The 19787-nt window shown below is 33.8% G+C and overlaps 1 protein-coding gene across 3 annotated transcripts in view; it reads left to right on the plus strand.

The window, feature by feature from the left end:
• The window catches only part of UNC13C (unc-13 homolog C), a 753954-nt gene that overhangs the window by 222325 nt on the left and 511842 nt on the right, over positions 1-19787 (plus strand). For all 3 annotated transcript variants that reach the window (XM_050799780.1, XM_050799781.1, XM_050799779.1), the window contains 2 exons: positions 13146-13168; positions 13749-13813. In XM_050799780.1, the coding sequence (XP_050655737.1) occupies positions 13146-13168; positions 13749-13813 (88 nt within the window). The remainder of the gene's footprint in view (positions 1-13145; positions 13169-13748; positions 13814-19787) is intronic.

Below are 19787 nucleotides of genomic sequence, written 5' to 3' on the forward strand. Positions count from 1 at the left end.
GCAAAATGTTCTTTGGGATTTTACTCATCCATGATACTGGTATGTCATCTTACCATGTACTTTCTTTTCTGACTTCAGTGTCAAGCTTATACTAGCATTAGAAAATTAATTAGGTGCATATCCTTCTGTATCCTACTTCTATAGTCAAATTTATACTACTTTGAAGTTACCCATTTTATAAATATTTGTTAAAATTTATCTAATAATTTAAAATGTTAGATATTCTTTCATAGGGAGAATTTTCTACTGATTCAATTTCTTTAATAATTGATATTGTATTTAGTTTTTCTATTATTTTTGAGTAAATTTTGGTAATTTATATTTTTAAGAAAATTTTTATTTTGATAATTTTAGAAAATTACCCATTTTCTTAAGTTTGAGCATTAATTGGCATAAAGATGTGTATTTCATTCTCCCAGAACTTTTCAAAATCTTTACTGTACCTTTAATTATATCCCTTTACGTAATAATATTATTTATATGTACATTCTATTAATCAGTGCTGCCTAAGATTTATACTTCCATTAAAGCGTAAGAAAGTCTTTATTTATACCGATTTTTCCATATCATAAGTTCACATTATTATTTCTGTTTTTTTGTACTGGTTTTTTTTTGCCTTGAGTTTATACTGTGGCTTTTGTTTTTAGCTTCTTGAGTTGCACTTACTTAAACTGATCTATTTTACTTTTTTTGTTATATTTTAAACAAAGTTTTAAGGTTGTAATCTTTCTTTTATTATATTAGATTTATCTCACAAATATATGTATGCATGTGATGTGTTTTAGTGCATTTAATTTTGATTTTTATTAATATTTTATTGCCATCATGATTTTTTTCCTATAAATTAAGGCATGCTTAAAAGTTTCCAAATGTAGTTTTTATTTTTGTTTATGTTGTATTTTGTTTTGTTATATTTTAATCACCATTGTTGATTTCTTATTTGATTGGTCTTTCTGATATTACTTCTATGGAATATATTGAGGCTTCTTCATGGCCAGGTACATAATTAATTTTTAATAGTATTTTACATGAAAAGAATAAATGTATTTCAGTTTGCTATGAATTCTGAACTTACATCTAAATTTGGCACAGGCCTAAGATTCCTATTTTCATAAGCAAATGTTTTCCATTCATGTTCCCAGGTGGAAAGAAAGTTTCCTTCTGTTTCTCCACTTCATAGATAATTCTTATCTCACGCTTTTATATTTTATTAGTGTTTTTAATAATATTCTTTCTGGTTTTATTCATGTAGTTTTAGAAAGTTATAGCTTTTCTTGTATACAGATTCTATTGCACCTGGGTTTACCTCTACTGTAAAAGTTGCATGACCGATGGTGTTATTTATCTTGGTTTTCAACTGTTGCATCCCCTATCCCTAGCACAATGCCTAGAGCTTAGGGGCACTTGGGGGATGCGAAATGAATCAACGAATGAAATGTTTCAATATTCCTGTGAGCAATTTTGATTTCTACTCCACTCAAGATTAGTTTTGAGTTGCTTCTTCATTTGTAAGGATTGGGAGATTATGTTTGATTTTGAGCTTAGATATATTTTAAAGTTTAATGAATCATGTTACCTACTATTTGTGTGTCTGTATGGAATTTTGGTATATGTGGACCAGAGGGAAGAAACCTTCCATATGATATCTTATTTTGCTTTATTGTCTGGCAAACTAGAGTGGATTTTTAAAAACAGAAAATAAAATTTTGATCGTGCTATATGTCATTCTCATGCTTGAAAACATTGTGTGATCCCACATTGCAATTAAGATATAATTTATATTCCTTAATACAGTAGTCTCCCTGATCTATTATTAACTTTCCATGGTTTTAGTCATCCAAGGTCAACAGTGGTCCAAAAATATTCAGTGGAACATTCCAGAAGTTAATGATGAGTAAATTTTAAGTTATATCCCTTCTGAGATAGGTAGTGAAATTTTATGCATTCTGCTTTGTCCTGCCCAGGACGTAAGCTATCCCTTTCTTTAGCATATTCATGCTGTATACACTATCCATAGTTAGGCACTCAGTAGTCATCTCAGTTATCAGATCTAAACAATGTAGCATGTATAGGGTTTGGTGCTATCCCTGGTTTTAGACATGCACTGGAGTTCTTGGAACATATCCCCCCATGGATAAGGGCTGATTACTGTAAAATGTATGACTTCTATGTTATGAACCTATTGACCTTCCTTTCATTTCTTAAAATTGTTTATTGTTGCACTCCCATATCTCAGTCCCTAATGCTCTATGCTCTTTCAAGCTTCAATGCCTTTTGAAAGCCTTTTTACTTTGCCAAGAATACCTTCACACATCGACAAAACCCACCCCTCTCCCTGATGAGTCATTCCCAAACACAATGTTCTCCATGGCTGAAGAGGGGCTGTCTTCTCTGTGCTCCCATATCACTTTGTTCATATCTTTAACATCCCTATGATATTGAACTGTCATTGAAATTCAGGTTTTTTAGATGACCCTGAGGCCGTAAGTGAGTGATCAATGGTATGTGAGATATGAGTTAAATCAGCATTAATCTCTCAGCCCTCACCCAGTTGCATCCAGAAGTACGTCTGAAATATGCACCATCCACAGGTACTTCCTCTGACCTGGAAGCCTGTGCTCATTATTAATAATTCACAAGACAGTTTAAGGAATTCAATAAAAGGAAAGATAAAGTTATTTGCAGACTATCTAGCATACAGTAGGCACTCTGTGAAGGCTCATGACAGCTCAGCAACCCTCTGATTTCATTAATGATTTTTCTTTGCACTGTTTTCGGCTCCCATGTGATGACTTTCAGGCATACTACATGTGTTTCAAAGTCATATCTCTTTTAATATGGTGACAAATAGAGCAAACGATTTCCAAAGAAGATAACGAATTATATTATCACCAGTGGGAAATTTATACTGTGTTATCATTGAAGAACTTCAGAGCAAAGACGTTTAAGGGAATTCCTAAACCAGATAGGATGGAACTCTATTTACATACAAACTTGGAGATCTCTTCTGTTCAAATTTCCTTCAAAAAGTGTATTACAATAGAGGTGAAACATCAAGGGAGAAAATACATTTTTACTTTTATCTTAGAAGACTGTAAATTGACTATATTTATCCATCTTAATCTTAAATGTAGGCATTAGGTATTATGAATATTTATTTTTGGTGGTAACTGGTGAATAAACATTCCTTGTTTTAGTGACAATTTACTACACATGCCAAAAGATATCACCGAATTTAGAGCTACAATGTTTAGATAGATGCTGATCAAATATTCTTATTGTACTTATATATGAAGGAAAACTGAGGGTTAGGGAGATGATATATTTCCTTAGATTACATTCAGATTTACTTCTTAGGGATGCTCACACAAGAGACACACATATATTATTTGTATTTCTACATACTGAGAATTTTGGTTTTACAGGTTACCATGCAGCATGGTTGAAGAGAATAGTGCTGTTCGCTGAGTAAATGTTTTATCCATTTTTTTATTTTAAATTGTTTGTGGAGTTTGAAGACATTAAAATTGTATAGCCACTGCAACCTTCCTTTAATCCCATTTATAGGGGTGGTTTCACTATAAAGTAGATGGATGTACTCTGGTCCCGCATTAACGACGTTAAATTGCTGAGCTGCAAAATGAACCTGTTGTGAGATGATATGTGCCTTCTAAGACTAGGAACATTGGGAGCAGCATTATAGGGAGCACACAGCATGTAATTACAGACATTTTGCCACAATTTTGCTAAGCAGAACAACTGTATGGAGAATAAAAGGCAATTTATCAGTGAACAAAGACTGTGTGTGTATGTGTATTTACTATATCTATCGATACAGACAATAGCTGTATATACATATAGGATTATCTACATAAGTATATATGTTTTATATATATATTATACTGCCCCTTGAGTAATAGCCAAGATTTTTGCCTATTGTATACATTTTACATTTTATTCTTTCCCCAGTTTTATTAAGGCATAGTTGACAAATAAATTAGATATTTCAAGGTGTTAAAACATAATGATTTGATATCCATATGCATTGAGAAATTATTACCACAATAAAAGTAACTAATATATCCATCACTATACTGAGTTGTGTGTGTGTGTGGGAGGGGGGTGGTAAGGACACTTATGTACTGTATTAACACATTTCAAGAAAACAATGCAGTATTATGGGCTATAGCTGTCATGCTGTGTATTAGATCCCCAGAATTTATTCAACTTATAACTAAAAGTTTGTACACTTTGACCAAAAACTCATTTTCCACACCCCCAGCCCTGGCAACCACTGTTCTATTCTCCACTTTTAGGAGTTCAGCCTTTTTTTTTTTTTTTTTTTTTTTTGAGATTTTACTTATAAGTGAAATAATACTTGTCTTTCTTTTTCTGCCTTATTTCACCCAGTATATGTCCTCTAGATTAATCAATCTTGTCATGAATGGCAGGAGATTTTTTTCTTTTTAATGGCTGAATAATCATCTATGTGTGTGTGTGTGTGTGTGTGTGTGTGTATACACATATATACACATAACATTATCTTCATCTGCTGACAAATAGGTTGTTTTTAATACCTTGGCTATGGTGAATAATTCTGCAATGAATATGGCAGTGCAGATATCTCTTCAACATGCTAATCTCATTTTATTTAAATTTATAACTATAAGTGAGATTGCTGGATTATTATGGTTGTTCTATTGTTATGTTTTTGAGGAACCTCCATACTGCTTTACTTAATGGCTGTCCCAATTTATATTTCCACCATCAATGTACAAGAGTCCCTTTTTGTCCACACCATTACCAACACATTATCTCTTGTGTTTTGATTATAACCATTCTAACAGGTGTGAGGTGATATCTCATTGTGGTTTTGATTTGCATTTCTCTGCTAGTTAATGATATTGAGTACCTTTTAAAATGTTTATTAGCCATTAATGTCTTTTTTGAAAAAATGTCTGTTTAGACCCCTCGCCAATTTATTAATCAAGGTGTTTGTAATTTTGCTATCGAGTTCTGTGAGTTTCTTATATATTTTGGATATTGACCCTTTATCAGACATATGGTTTGCAAATATTTTCTCCCATTTCATAGGTTTCCTTTTCATTTTACCGATTGTTTCCTTTGCTGTGCATAAGCTTGTTAATTTGATAAACCTGTTTATGTTTTATTTTGTTGCCTGCATTTTCAGTGTCATATCCAAAGAAATTATTGCTATCATGGCCAATATGTTGCCAATGGTCAATTTTCCTTAAACTTTTGTCTTGGAGCTTTATAGGTTCACATCCTACATTTAAGAATCCATTCCAAGTTAATATTTATATGGTATAAAATAAGGGTCCAATTGTATTCTTTTATATGTGGATATCTGATTTTTCCAATAACATTTATTGAAGAGACAGTCCTTTCCCCACTGTGTATTCTTGGCACCTTCATCAAATATTAGTTTGTCATATGTCTGTGGTTTTATTTCTGAGCTCTTTTCTGTCTATGTGTCAATTTTTATTCTGGTACCGTATTGTTTCGATTACTATAGCCTTGTAATATAGCTTGAAATCATGCCCCCAGCTTCGTTCTTTTCTCTCAAGATTGCTTTGGCTATTCTGGGCTTTTTTATGGTTCCATATAAATTTTTGATTTTTTTTTTCTGTTTCTGTTAAAAAAAAGCCATTGGAATTCTTTGGAATTCTGGTAGAGATTCCTTTGACCCTGAAAGCCTTTGAAAAGGGCCATTGGAATTTTGGTAGAGATTCCTTTGAATCTGTAGGTCATTTAAAATGCAAGCATTTTAGGAATATCAGTTTTTCCATGGGCAGGCACACTGAACATCTTTCCATTTATTTGTGTTTTCTTCAATTATTTCATCAACGTCTTATAGTTTTCAGTGTAGTCTTATAGCTTCCATTGTACAGATCTTTCACCTTCTTCATTAAATTTATATCTAAGTATTTAACATTTTGATATTGTCAATGTTAATTTTTAAAATTTCTTCTTTAAGATGGGGTCTCACTCTGTCAGCAAAGTAAGCTGGAATGCAGTGGTGTAATCACTGCTAACTGCAGCCTTGACTTCCCAGGCTCAGGTGATCCTCCCAAATCAATCTCCTGAGTAGCTGGGACTACATGCATGTGCCACCATGCCATGCAAATTTTTTTGATTGTTTGTAGAGACTGGTTTTGCCATGTTGCCCACCGTTTTAATATTCTTTTTTCAAATAGTTTGTTATATTAGTGTATAGATTTTTTTTATCATGACACTTTAAATTTGTTTATTAGTTTTAAGTTTTTTGGTGGAGTCTTTAGGGTTTTCCATATATTAGATATTGTCAACTGTAAACAGAAACAATTTACTTCTTCATTTTTTTATTTGGAAGCCTTTTATTTATTTTTTCTTGCCTTATTTCTCCAGTGAGAACTTCTAGTACTATGCTGGATAGAAGTGATGAGAGTGGGAGCCCTTGTCTTGTTTCTGATCTTAGGGGAAAATCTTTCAGCTTTTCACTGTTGAGTATGATGTTAGCTATGGGCTTATTGTATATGGCTTTTATTATATACCGGTACATTTCCTCTATACCTAATTTGCTGAGAGTTTTTATCATGAAATGACGTTAAATTTTGTCAAGAGCTTTTTCTGCATCTATTCAGATCATTACATAACTTTCATCCTTCCTTCTTTTATTTTGGTGTATCACTTTTTTTTTTTAACTTTAAGACAGGGTCTCACTCTGTCACCTGGGAGTGCAGTGGCACAATAGGCTCACTGCAACCTCAATATTCTCAATCAGTCCTCCCATCTCAGCCTCCCCAGTAGCTGGGAGTAGAGGTGTACACCATTATGCTTAGCTAATTTTTGTATTTTTAGTACAGATGGTGTCTTGCCCCAGCTAGTTTTGTCCAGGCTAGTCTTGAACTCCTGGGCTCTAGTGATCTGCCCACTTGGGCCTCCCAAAGTGTTTTGATTACAGGCATGAGCCACTGCACCCAGCCATGTGTGACATTTATTGATTTGCATTCATTGAAACATCCTTGCATCCCAGGAATAAATTTCATTTGATCATGGTGTATGATCCTTTTACTGTGCCATTGCATTTGGTTTGCTAGCATTTTGTTGAAGACTTTTTGCATCTATGTTCATCAGGAATAATGGCCTGTAATTTTCTTGTAGAATCCTTGTCTGGCTTTGGTGTGAGTGATGCTGGCCTGTAAAATGAGGCGTACGTATTATCTCCTCTTCAGTTTTTTGGAAGAGTTTGAGAAATATTGGTGTTAAATCTTGGCACACAATGAAGCTCTCTTGTAATGGGATTTTCTTTGTTGAGAGACAATTGATGACTACTTCCATATTGTTATTCATTATTGGTCTGCTCAGATTTTCTCTTTCTTTATGATTCAGTATCGGTAGGTTGTGTGTTCTAGTAATTTATCCATTTCTTCCAGGTTATTCAATTTGATGGCATGTAATTATTCTTAGCAGTCTCTTAAGATCCTTTGTAGTTTTGTGCTGCCAGTTGTAATGTTGCTCCTCCATTTATAATTTTATTTATTTGATCCATTTCCCTTATTTTCCTTGTGAGTCTAGCTAAGAGTTTGACAATTTTGTTTATATTTTCCAAAAAAAACCCTCTTAGTTTCATCTATCTTTTCCATTGGCATTGTAGTCTCTATTTCATTTATTCCTTCTGTAATCTTTATTATTTCCTTAGTTCTGCTGACTTTGGGCTTAGTCTGTTTTGTTTTTTATCTAGTTCCGTGAAGTAAAAAATTAGGTTGTTTATTTGAGACCTTTTTTTAAATGTGGTTATTTATTACTGTATCCCTCTTAGAAGTGCTTTTGCTATATCCTGAAAGTTTTGGTATATTGTGTTTCTATTTTCGTTTGTCTCTAAATATTTATTTATTTCACCTTTGACCCATTGGTTCTTCAGGAGTGTGTTGTTTTATTTCCACATATTTGTGGATGTTCTAAAATTCTTCCTGTTATTGATTTCTACTTTCAATATTGTGGTCAGAAGAGACACTTGATATGATTTCAATGTTTAAATTTGTTAAGATGTGTTTTGTGGCTTGAAGACTTTTCCAAAATGGACTCTACAGGAATACATATTCTGTTGCTGTGGGGTAGAATGTTGTGTCATTTTAAAATATTTTAAGCAATATGATTATTAAATAACAGAATCTTGGAAAATTTAAGAGAATATGAATGAATATATTAACCTATTACTGAAGATGAATAACATTATGGTGATATTCTTTTCAAGTCTTTTTCTATATATAACTTTTTGTTTTTACATAGTCACCTTATAACCTCAAGTAACCTCAAACATGAGGTTACTTCCTAATTTTTATTTTGTACATCAGAAACATTTTCTATATTTTTATTTAGTCTCTAAATGCATTGATTTTAATGGTCACAGGTTAGTGCGTCGAAGTCATAGAACATAATTTTCAACCCATAGTTCTATATTTAATCATGTATGCTTTTCCAATTTTTTTGGAGTAAATAATGAAACAGTGCCAATCTTAACACTTTTTAGTATTTAAATTATATGTTTGCGAGGGTTGCCATAACATAATATCAAAAATTGAGTGACTTAGAATAGCAGAAATTTATTCTCAGAGTTCTGGAGGTGGATGTCAACTATCAAGGTGTTGGCAGGGCCATACTCCTTCTGAAGGAACTAGGGGAGAATCTGTTGCGACCTCTCCCCAATTTTCTGAGAGTTGCTTGGCTTGTGGAAGCATCACTAATCTTTATTGTGTGTGCATCTATCTCCAGATTTCCCCCCCCCTTTTTTTTTTTTTTTAAGACGGAGTCTTGCTCTGTCACCAGGCTGGAGTACAGTGGCGCAATCTCGTTTCACTGCAACCTCTGCCTCCCAGGCTCAAGCGATTCTCATGCCTCAGCCTCCCAAATAGCTGGGATTACAGGCATGCACCACTACACCCAGCTAATTTTTGTATTTTTAGTAGAGACAGGTTTTCACCATGTCAGCCAGGCTGGTCTCAAACTCTTGACCTCATGATCTGCCCGCCTCACCCTCCCAAAGTGCTGGGATTACAGGTGTGAGCTACCACGTCTGGCCCAAATTTCCCCTTTTTATAAGAACACCAGTCGTATTGGATTGTGAGTCCACCCTACTCTATTATGACCTGTTTTAACTAGTTCCATCTGCAGTGATTCTATTTCTAAACAAGGCCATATTGTGAAGTACTGGACGTTAGGATTTGAACATTTAAATTGGGAGAGGTGGAACACAATTCAACCCATAACAAAAATAATTTCCTTAGCACCAGTTTCCAAAAGTGGAATTTTCCTGTCAAAACAGCCTATTGATAGACATGTTTTGAAAGTTTTTTTAAAAACTTATATTATTACAATTTTCATGCTCATCAACTACACATGATAGTGTTTGATTAATAATATTCTCAACAGCCTTGGAAATTATTTTAATATTATTAAAATCAATATCTTTAATCTTTGTTAATTTTGTAATCATTAGTTGTTGTTTTAGTAAAATAGATAATTTGTATGCATATTTACCATCGTTGCATCTTGTCAATTATCTATTAAGTCTAAATTTAAAAATCTCATTCAATAGGTTTATTAAATATTCCTTTCTCTTTTTACTTGTCTTTCTTCCTTTAATTATTCTATATTTAAATATTTAATGCATGTGGAACTTGGTGGCATATGTATGAGATGAGGATACAAATGAATATTATAGATACTTAACCTATTGTCTAAGCACCATTTACTGACTAGTGCTTCTCTTTGTCTTTAATAAAAAATGTTTTCTTAGTCATTAAGTTCTTGAGTATAAGGATTTCTTAATTATATTTTGTGTTTCACTTTTAATCTATTATTTTGCCAGGACTATACTGTTTTAGCTGTTACAAATTATTAATATTTTTATAGATTTATCTTATAATGCTTCTTTTACAAAATCTTAGATATTTTTACTTGTTTATTAGTCTAGTTACACTTAAAATTGGTAAAATTTCAAGTTACAGCAATCTGCTATTAGGATTTTGACTGTCAAATCTGCAAATCTGTTAGATTATAATTCTTCATCACTATATAGAAAAATGAAATAGTATTTTCCTTTATTCAGATTTTTAGATATTCCATGAAGTGGTGTAGCTTATTGAAATTGTCCATTCCAATATTTAAGAAATGGTTATTGGTCATCTTCTATATTTCAGGAATGTGGTAAAAGTTAAAAAAGAAAAAAGAATGAGATTAAAAAACAGACTACCATCAAGGATCTCAAATTCTGAAAAGATTGTAGATAAGGAAACTGGCAAAGGATGAAGATTAGCAAAGAGGAATGCACAGTGCACAATATTGAACACAGGACGACAGCAGGGAGAAGTGTCACAAGTTTCTAGAAGAGGGGTTGTGCTTCAGCTGAGTTTGGGGCATGACAGGCAGTTAACTCGATGAGGATGGAGAACAGTTGTTTCACAGAGAGGAAACAGCAATGCAAAGGCACATAGATTTCAAAGAACATGGCACAGAAACGGAACTTCAAGAATGTAATTGTGACTGAAGTTTACTATGTGAATGAGATATAATGAGTGATGAGACTGCATTTCACATGGATTTTATGTTCTTTCTTGAGGGCACTGTGTGTCATTGGTGGGTTTTAAGAAGGAGAGTGACATAATTTTGTCTTTTTTAGAAAGATTTCAGGGAAGAATACAGCAGGGAGACAAGAAAGCAGTCAAAGTGAACAAAAAAGGGTTCACTGGCAATAAATATGTGTTCAATGAATGAATGAAACATTGAAAGAATTGATGTATTACCAGATTTGACGGCTGAAAAGTAATTGATGACCTTGTTAAGATTACCTTTATTTAGTGGGATGGTTGAGATGGAAGACAGATATCAACGGGAGATAATGAATACAAAGTACTCATTCAAAATATTGCATATTTGAAATCAGATCTTATTTCATTGTTTTCCAAACTAGTTGCTAGTATATAGGAAATAACATTATTATTTTGCTTACGATTGACTATATAGTTACTCTGTTGACTCTTTTGTTTAATAGTTTTCCATGTGATTTTCTATGTTTTGATTACTAGATATAAAATTATAATTCTTGTAAAACCACTTTCTATTTTGGCTTCTAATATTTATATAGTTTATTTTCATTAGTTTTAATATATTGGCCGGAATTTTCAGAAATAAATGAAAATGATGCTTTTGGACAGTTTTGTTTGTTTTTAATGATGATGGAAATGCTACTATTTCAGACATATATTGCTGACTGTAATAGTAAGACTTTTTTTTAACATATTAAACTTAAAGAAGACCCATTACAATCCTATTTTAAGGAGGTTTTGAATGACTAGAAGGTTTTGATTTTTTATTAAATTACTTTTGCTCCCTATGAAAATTAAGATATGTATTTTCTGGCCAGTTGATATATCATATTAGTCATTCCATTATATTTATTTATGTATTTATTTATTTATTTTCTGAGACGGAGTCTCCCTCTGTCACCCAGGCTGGAGTGCAGTGGCCAATCTCGGCTCACTGCAAGCTCCGCCTCCCGGGTTCATGCCATTCTCCTGCCTCAGCCTCCCGAGGAGCTGGGATTACAGGCACCCACCACGACGCCCGGCTAATTTTTTGTATTTTTAGTAGAGACGGGGTGTCACCGTGTTAGCCAGGATGGTCTCCATCTCCTGACCTCGTGATCCGCCCACCTCAGCCTCCCAAAGTGTTAGGATTACAGGCGTGAGCCACCGCGCCTGGCCGGTCATTCCAGTATTTTAAATAATATTTCGGGTACAATTTTCTTGAATATGGTATATTATTCTTCTGCAATAATGCTAAATTTTATTTCCTTTATTTTATATAGTATTTTAAAATGATGATGGCCATAAATTTGTCTTTTATTACTTTACAATACATTTTACCCTATTTTGCATTTGAAGATACAACCCTGAGATACTGTAAAATCTGCACCAAAATATTTACTTATGATAGCTAAGCAGTCTATACTTAATGAGTCAAGAAAAGTAATGCATTTCAGATTTTCATCAGTAAGGGTCATCATTGAGCTACATGACCTTGGACAAATTTTAATCTTTCCAGTGCTCATTTATATAAAGAAGGAGTTTGAACTAAATAAACTCCAGGGTCACTCCAACTCTAGCATTTTGCCAACTTGTATCCATAGAGAAGTTTCTCCAGTTTTATGCTAATAAGCAAAGATGAATTAATGAGTTTCAGAGCAGTAGTACTATGTGAGGTAGTGATAGACTATATCCTATGACCAGGCAAATTTAAACATGTGTTTAAAAAATGATGACGCAGTAGTCCATTCTCCATCTCCTTGGACCCGTGAGCAGTTGGACCTGGAAAATGTTGGCCCTATGATTTATCTTAAATTGCATCTGAAGGCTGTAGACCAAGCCCCCTTCACTGTTTTGTTCAGCTCATCTGAAACATTAGATGTAAAGAGCACCAGATGGGAGATCAGGAGCCCTGGATTTGTGTCTCTCTTCTGCCATTTACTAGCTTTGTGATCTTAATCAAGTCACTTAACCTCTTTTGGCATCAGTTTTCTTATTTGTAAGATGGACTCAACTTAATCTTTTAGCTCGTAAACTCTATGAGATGAGAAGCCATAAATAAATAATCTCTTAATAAAACAACTTTAATCTATATAGTCATCTGAGGTTTACTTTCCCAAATATTGATCTCATTGATTCTATCAATAATGTTGCAAGTCAATTAGTCAAAGTATTGGTGATCGTATTTCAGAGTCGGATCTAGGCTGTTGACTCCAAAGAGTTTGGTAGCTTACTCAATGTGTCTAGTAAGTGGCAGAGCTTCAGTTGGAGCCCAGGACTTCTGATTCTTCAACTGTGTTCTTTTCTTAATATGACACATTGTCTTTCATTAAATCCTGTAATCATTTTTATACTTTTCAAGCATTCTATTACATTTCCCCGCTCTTTAAATTATGAGAACCCACTATCTTTGTTCCCTTGGTGCTCAACCTTGAAACTGTTTGTTTATAATTTTAAACAATGTAACATATTAACACTCTGTTCATGTATGTGTTTGAACGATTTCTTGAAAAGTACTCCATCTAACATTTATCCCTTCTTTTCCTGATTCTCTTTCAGATAGCAGTTCTGTGGATGAAAAGGTTTTAAATCATACTTATTCTTCCCTCCTGAGGGATCTTGTCTTTTGTACATGTTTGTTTGTGACATATTAGACCTGTTTGATTCCTCTGTTTTAGTTTTGAAATGTGCATGTTATCCCAGCTTTCCATTATTTGGTTGTCCTTTAAGTGTGCCCCTGATAATGTTGCATTTATGGAGAGGTCACACCTTGCCAGTTGCGCTTACCTTAGCTATACTTGCCAACCTAGGGGTCTGCTACGGTCAAACACAGCATCTTTTCTTCAGTCTGGCTAAACATGACCTTTCTGACTGATTCATGATCTTTATTGCACATATCAAGTTTTAAGGGCAAACAGCATTTGGAATATGACATATTTTCCTGGACTCTGCCAGTGCATTTGTTTAAATGCTGACAGCTAATTTCAAAACGTGTACTCATAAAAATATAGCAGCTTTGACTTGGAGCTGACCCTGCTTAGCATCTGTCATACTAGGTGTTACGTGTGTAGTGCAGTTGACCTGTGTCCCGATTTCATGTACATAGAACTGTAGTATGCTAAAAGCCTGTTTGTTTTGTTTTTCTCTCACTCTTCATTTAAGGCTCGAATAGTAAGCGGCAATGATTTGGATGCTTGCAAATTCTCTGCACTCCAGGTGTGTGGTGGGTAAGTATCTTCATATCTTTGTAATTTATTCCATTCATCAATGGCCCTTGGCTGTGCTCTCAACATATATGCTTTGAATGCAGGATGCTGCATGATTAACTAGGCTCATTGTTACTTTATTTCACAATAAAGTCAACATTACAGTGTTTTCTTAAAAAAAGTTAACTCTAAAATGATTCTAAAAATATGAATATGTGTATAATTATATATATATGTCAAAATCACCTAACCAGTTTAACTGTTAACATTAACGTGACATACCCAAATACAACCACATACTTTTACATGATTGAATTCATATTGATACAATTAATGCTCTCTTTCCATTTGCTTGTTTTCATAATTATATATGTGCATGAACTTTTTCATATCAATAACTCAATGAATGTAATCTATACTATTCTTTTTCACAGTTGCATAGTATTACATTTAACATAAGTATCAAAGTATTTAAAATGTAATCACAAAAATCATGTATGAAATTTATTTTCTGTGTAAAACATTCAAGCAGTCTCGTCTTTAATGGTAAAAGTTACACACTGGCATCAGTGTGGCATGAATGTTCATAGGCATTTTGCTGCATGTTTGCAATACATATCTATGTTGATATAAAATAAGTAGTTTTGCATGGTGATATTTTTTGCATTTTAACATAAAACAGTCCACTCTGTGTAAATAAATAAGCATGAATTTAATGCTGACTTCGTATCTATGCTGTTATAATTGTTCTATACATAATGACTCACTTAATCTTTACAATGGCCATAAAAGGTAAGTACTATTTTGACTCTCTTTTTAAAAATGAGGAAACCAATCCACAAAGCGCTTATGAAATGTTTCCTTAAGACAGCTAGCGAGTGGCAAAATCAGTATTCAAGCTCAGTTAATCTAATTCCAGAGCCTATAATCTCAATTGAAATGCCTCATTGCCTCTGCAGCTTGCTGTTCTCTTTTTTTCCATTTAATAACAAATGCCTTGCAAAATTATCTACTTTATTATTTTGAAGTGGTGCAAATATTTGAAAACATTCATACAACATGTTTTATTCTTCTGTTGGTGGGTTTTCAAAATTATTTCGAATTCATAATTGTAAATTATGACATAATTGTAGATACTACGGTAAATATAATAGATTTTAAAAGTGTAATTTGTGGATCAATGCTTATACACAGTTTTTATATTCATATATACTTCTTTATATATGAATATATAGACATATCTATATAATTGATTACATATCTGTCTATATAGATTTTTTTTTTTAATTGAGACCAGGTTTTGTCATGTTATTCAGGCTGGTCTTGAACTCCTGAGCTCAGGTGATCCACCCACCTTGGCCTCCCAAAGTGCTGGGATTACATGCATGAGCCACCGTCCCTGGCCAATAATTTAAATCTATATACATACATATGTATATTAGAGGTTTTATGCTGAAATTTGAATACATTGATGTACAGTATAAATAGAAGCAAAATTTAGAGCCATGTTTTAGTTTTTTTATCTAGGCAAAAATTTCACAGTTCTGTTTTATAATGCACTCAGTTTTTCAAAATAATTTTATTGTTAAATACATCCACATGCTCCTACTTATTTCAAATAAAATATTTGTAAGATTTAAAGTGTTAAATTTAAAACTCCTACAAATTAATATGTATGTATCATTTTTATTTTGATTTTTCCAAATAGAAGTGATTAAGATGTTATTTCTGTTACATCTTTAACTTCAATGTCCTTGAAATAAACATGTGAAGAATTGCTCTCATTCATATTCTAATGTTAAAGTAATTTAAATAAGTTATAAAACCAGTTGTGGTAAAAGATCACTATGAATTATTCAGAGAAATTAAGGTAGTAAATAAACTACTGTCTCTACTACAACACCACGAATACTGCGTCTTTAGGTTTACCAGCAATAATAATTTGACAACTAAATAAAATGTTTGTCTTAGGAAATAATTAAGTTGAATTCTAATTTAATTATGAAAAATGTTGGTACATAGTGTCACGCACCTGGAGGTTTATCTGAGTTTATGATGTTATAGATTCTGCACCTCCTCCTCACCTACAGCATCTATCACTTTGTAAAAGTTTGATTTGCTAACTCTGTCTAAATATGGACTTAATCCTTGTCAGAACGAGAGTTAATCTACATCCATGCTTTTGTTAAGCACATGCAGTATAAATGTCTGGCTAAAATAGTTTCTCTTTACATTTCGAATAGATCTTTCCACACTGTTACATTTTCTGAAAATGCCTCTTTCAACGACTTTCTAAGAGATTTTGGAACTGTGATAGTATGGGAAGGGGGTGATAGCTTTCAGTCATCAAGACAATTTATCATTGCCTGAATGCTTATTTTAAAGAACCGGAAGGATACATTTACATATGAGCCTTCAATCACAGGCTCTTTCAGAAAGATGTGCTTATTTTAATTTTTCTATAAATATTTTAAATATATTTTTAAAATAAAATGAAATACGATTTAAATATAACAACTTCTATCATCCTAAAAAGCTATGACTAGGGCAGAATTTCAAAATATGGAGTCATTACTTTTCTATTACAATGCTGCTAAATTCTTCACTTTTCTACCTTTGCCATCCCCAATCAGTTCAGAGCCAAACCACATTCATCCTTTCCTTAGTTTACTCAAGTGTCAATGAAAGAATAATCTATACACAGTAAAACAAATTAATAAGCTATATACACTGAAACCAGATAATGAAATTAATAATTCTGCTTTCTGATTTCTGCTTAGCTGTCTGTACATTTCCTATAAGTGCTGGCAGAAAAGACATGGTAAATTTCATTCTGTTTTTCCTATCTGTGACGATAAAAGTTCAGACAGGCTCTGGGGAAAAACTGGAAGAGGGAGAGAGAAGAGGTGACAGAAAAATAAAAGGGGCAAGAGAAAGTGGGAAGGACACATGTTTTGGTGAAATCAATGAATTTAACATTTATACCCTTGAGTGGTTTTATAAGATTTTGTTAACTTTTGTCATCTGTGTCAGCAAGGAGTCATACACAAAGCACACAGCAACTCAGTGTGAAAAGTACAAGAGGTTTATTGGGCAGAAATGTCTCAGAGATAAAATGGAGAGATAGCAGAAGTAGGTGAGAAGAGCCGTTGGACCATGACACAGTTCTTACGTTTGCGAAAGTATATGGAGTAGGAAGGAGAATTGGGTATGAAAAGCCTGAAATTGACTATACTGAGGATAAAAGAAAGTCATTCAGACAAATGGAGAGAAAAGTTTGCTTACTAGTGGAGTCTTTCATTGGGTACAAGTGGCCAGGTCTATTATCTCCACCAAGTTTAGCCATTGGTTGGGAGCAGCTCGGGGAGGGTGTAGCCTCGGGGTGAATGCTGCAGTGGATACTGCAGGTGTGGCAGCTGGAGGCTCTTACCCAACTATCCTGCCGTCAGCAGATTCTCTCTAAGGGGTATCTGAGTGATACATGCCCATGGTTACACAGCATCAATTTGATGAAACTACTTTTACTCAATGATAGTGAACAGAGTCACATGAGTACCTTCTCCAAATGTGAAACAAGATTTTAATTAGAATAACACTCCTTTGGTGCTTTCATTGTATATGACTTAAGTTTCCCTTTCCCTTGACATTTGTAGTTAGAGCTCCACTGGTTGAATTATAAGAAGCATTGCAACGTGTATATGTGTGTGTGTGTGTGTGTGTGTGTGTGTATGTTGGTGTTTGTCTATTCTCGAAGTACCAGACTTGCATGCACCACAATTTGGGCAAGTCTATAAAACAGTGGTAGGATTAGGGAAAAACAATTTGGGGAGGATGTTATCATCTGTATTTTCTTTCTTCACTAGTGATTCAAATTCTTCTCTGCAGTACGGTTCTCATGGCACTAAGTTCCTTGAGCCTATGTGAAATTCCTCTGTCCATGGTTCTGATCTAGGTGGGTGACTTCTGTTCAACCTCAATCAGAATGATTGAACCTTTTCAGGAAAGAGGCAGTGGTTACAGAAGTGAAATAATGCAGACAGATAAAAATGAAGAGACACTGTTAAAAGGAAGGACAATTATCACCAGGAACAACTATCTTGGTAAATGTGAACAAGCTAATTTTCATCCAAAGTCCTATACAATTCCATTGTTTTTCTTAAATTTACCTTAATTAAAATACCAATTTTTGTTTCTGTTGTAGAACCCAATGTCAGCTAGGTTGTTCAACATATGAATAAAGCTGGTTTAACATATTTTTAATTTTCTGTCATAGTACTGACATTGGTTTTTTGTTTCTCTATAAAGTTGAGATTACATACTATCCTCACACCCTCTTCCTCTTTCATAGTCTTGACTTCCATGTTTAGCCAGGGTCTAAAATCTTCCACTTAGCGTAGAAGATAAAGTTGTTCCTACGCTCCAGGGACTCTTCACTTAACTTTTCTCATCACAGCAGTCTTCTCTCTCATAGCTGAGAACATTTTATTTCAGTTCTTCCTATCAAGTCCACCAATTTGATTCTTCCCTATTCCCTCAGATAACTTTCCTATTTTTCAAGGGTCAGAAAATCTCCTAAGCCTAAACATGGGCTGTTTCCACTGAATTTTCTTGTGAGTCAGTGGTTTACCCTACATCACCATCCCTGCATGCTCTGAACCAGATTTTCCGAATATTAAGAAAATGACAACCCCCATATAACACAGTGTTTTAATCATGGTGACAGGTCACTCTTTGTGTTTGGCTTATGGTTTGGCTCTGTCACCTAAATCTCATCTGAAATTGTAATCCCCATATGTCAAGGAGGGACCTGGTGGGAGGTTATTGGATCATGGGGGTCAGTTTTCCCCAGGCTATTCTCATGCTAGGAAGTTCTCATGAGATCTGAGGCTTTAAAAGTGTTTGGCAATTCCCCCTGCTCCCGGCTCTCTGTCTCCTGCTGCCGTGTAAAATATGACTTTCTTCCCCTTTGCCTTCTACTAGGATTAGAAATTTCCTGAGGCCTCCCCAGACATGCAGAATTGTGAGTCAGTTAAACTTCCTTTCTTTATAAATTACCCAGTCTCATGTTGTGTTTTTATAGCAGTGTGAAAATGAACTAATGCGGTCTTTGACCTTTTAGTTAGTTATTTTTAGGGAGCAGCTTCCTTTCCCTCCAGAGAACTTGGTATAGAAGGAGTTCACTATAAAGTTAGGTAAGAGTGAAATAAAGATTTCTATTTATTATAAGGCTTAACAGATGCAAACATGGCCTACTTTAATAAGTCATTGTTGTATAGCCAGTGAGTCACCATGCCCATATTTTTTCAACTTAATTGTATTCACATTACCATTGACCTCGTTTTAGTCCTCAGTACCTTTTACTTAGGCAGTTGCAAACTGATCTTCTGAGACTGATCTTCTAAACAATCTTCCTTTGTTAATTTCTTCTTCCACATTAAATCTAATCTCTACACTGTTAAAGATCAATGCCTTTAAAGCACGGGCCTTTCTACTTAAATATCTTTAATGACTTTTCTTTTTCTTAAATGTAAAGGACAGTTGGCCCTCTGTATCTGTGGGTTCTATATCTGTGGATTCAAACAGCTGTTGATTGAGAATATGCTAAACAATAATAATAAATAGCAATGAAACAATAAGAAACACAAATAGAAATTCAAGACCACAACTGTTAATACAGCACTTACATTGTATTTGGTGGTATAAGCAACCTACACATAATTTAAAGTATATGGGATGATGTGCACAGGAAATACACAAATACCGTGCCAATTTATATAAGGCAGTTGAGTGTCCGCAGATTTTGGTCTCTGATGGGTGATATGGAACTAATCTCCTGTGGATACCAAAGGATAACTGTATAGGTCTTTTCACATGGTTTTGAATATCTTTCTTGATTTCTGTTTCTCTCTCTTTTTACTGTGGTAAAGTATTATCACTGTTTTTAGTGTTTCTATTTTTTTGTATCAGTCTGTAGCATATAATAGTTTGATCAGTT

This window comes from Macaca thibetana, chromosome 7 (genome assembly GCF_024542745.1).
Source record: "Macaca thibetana thibetana isolate TM-01 chromosome 7, ASM2454274v1, whole genome shotgun sequence".
Classification (NCBI taxonomy): Eukaryota; Metazoa; Chordata; class Mammalia; order Primates; family Cercopithecidae; genus Macaca; species Macaca thibetana.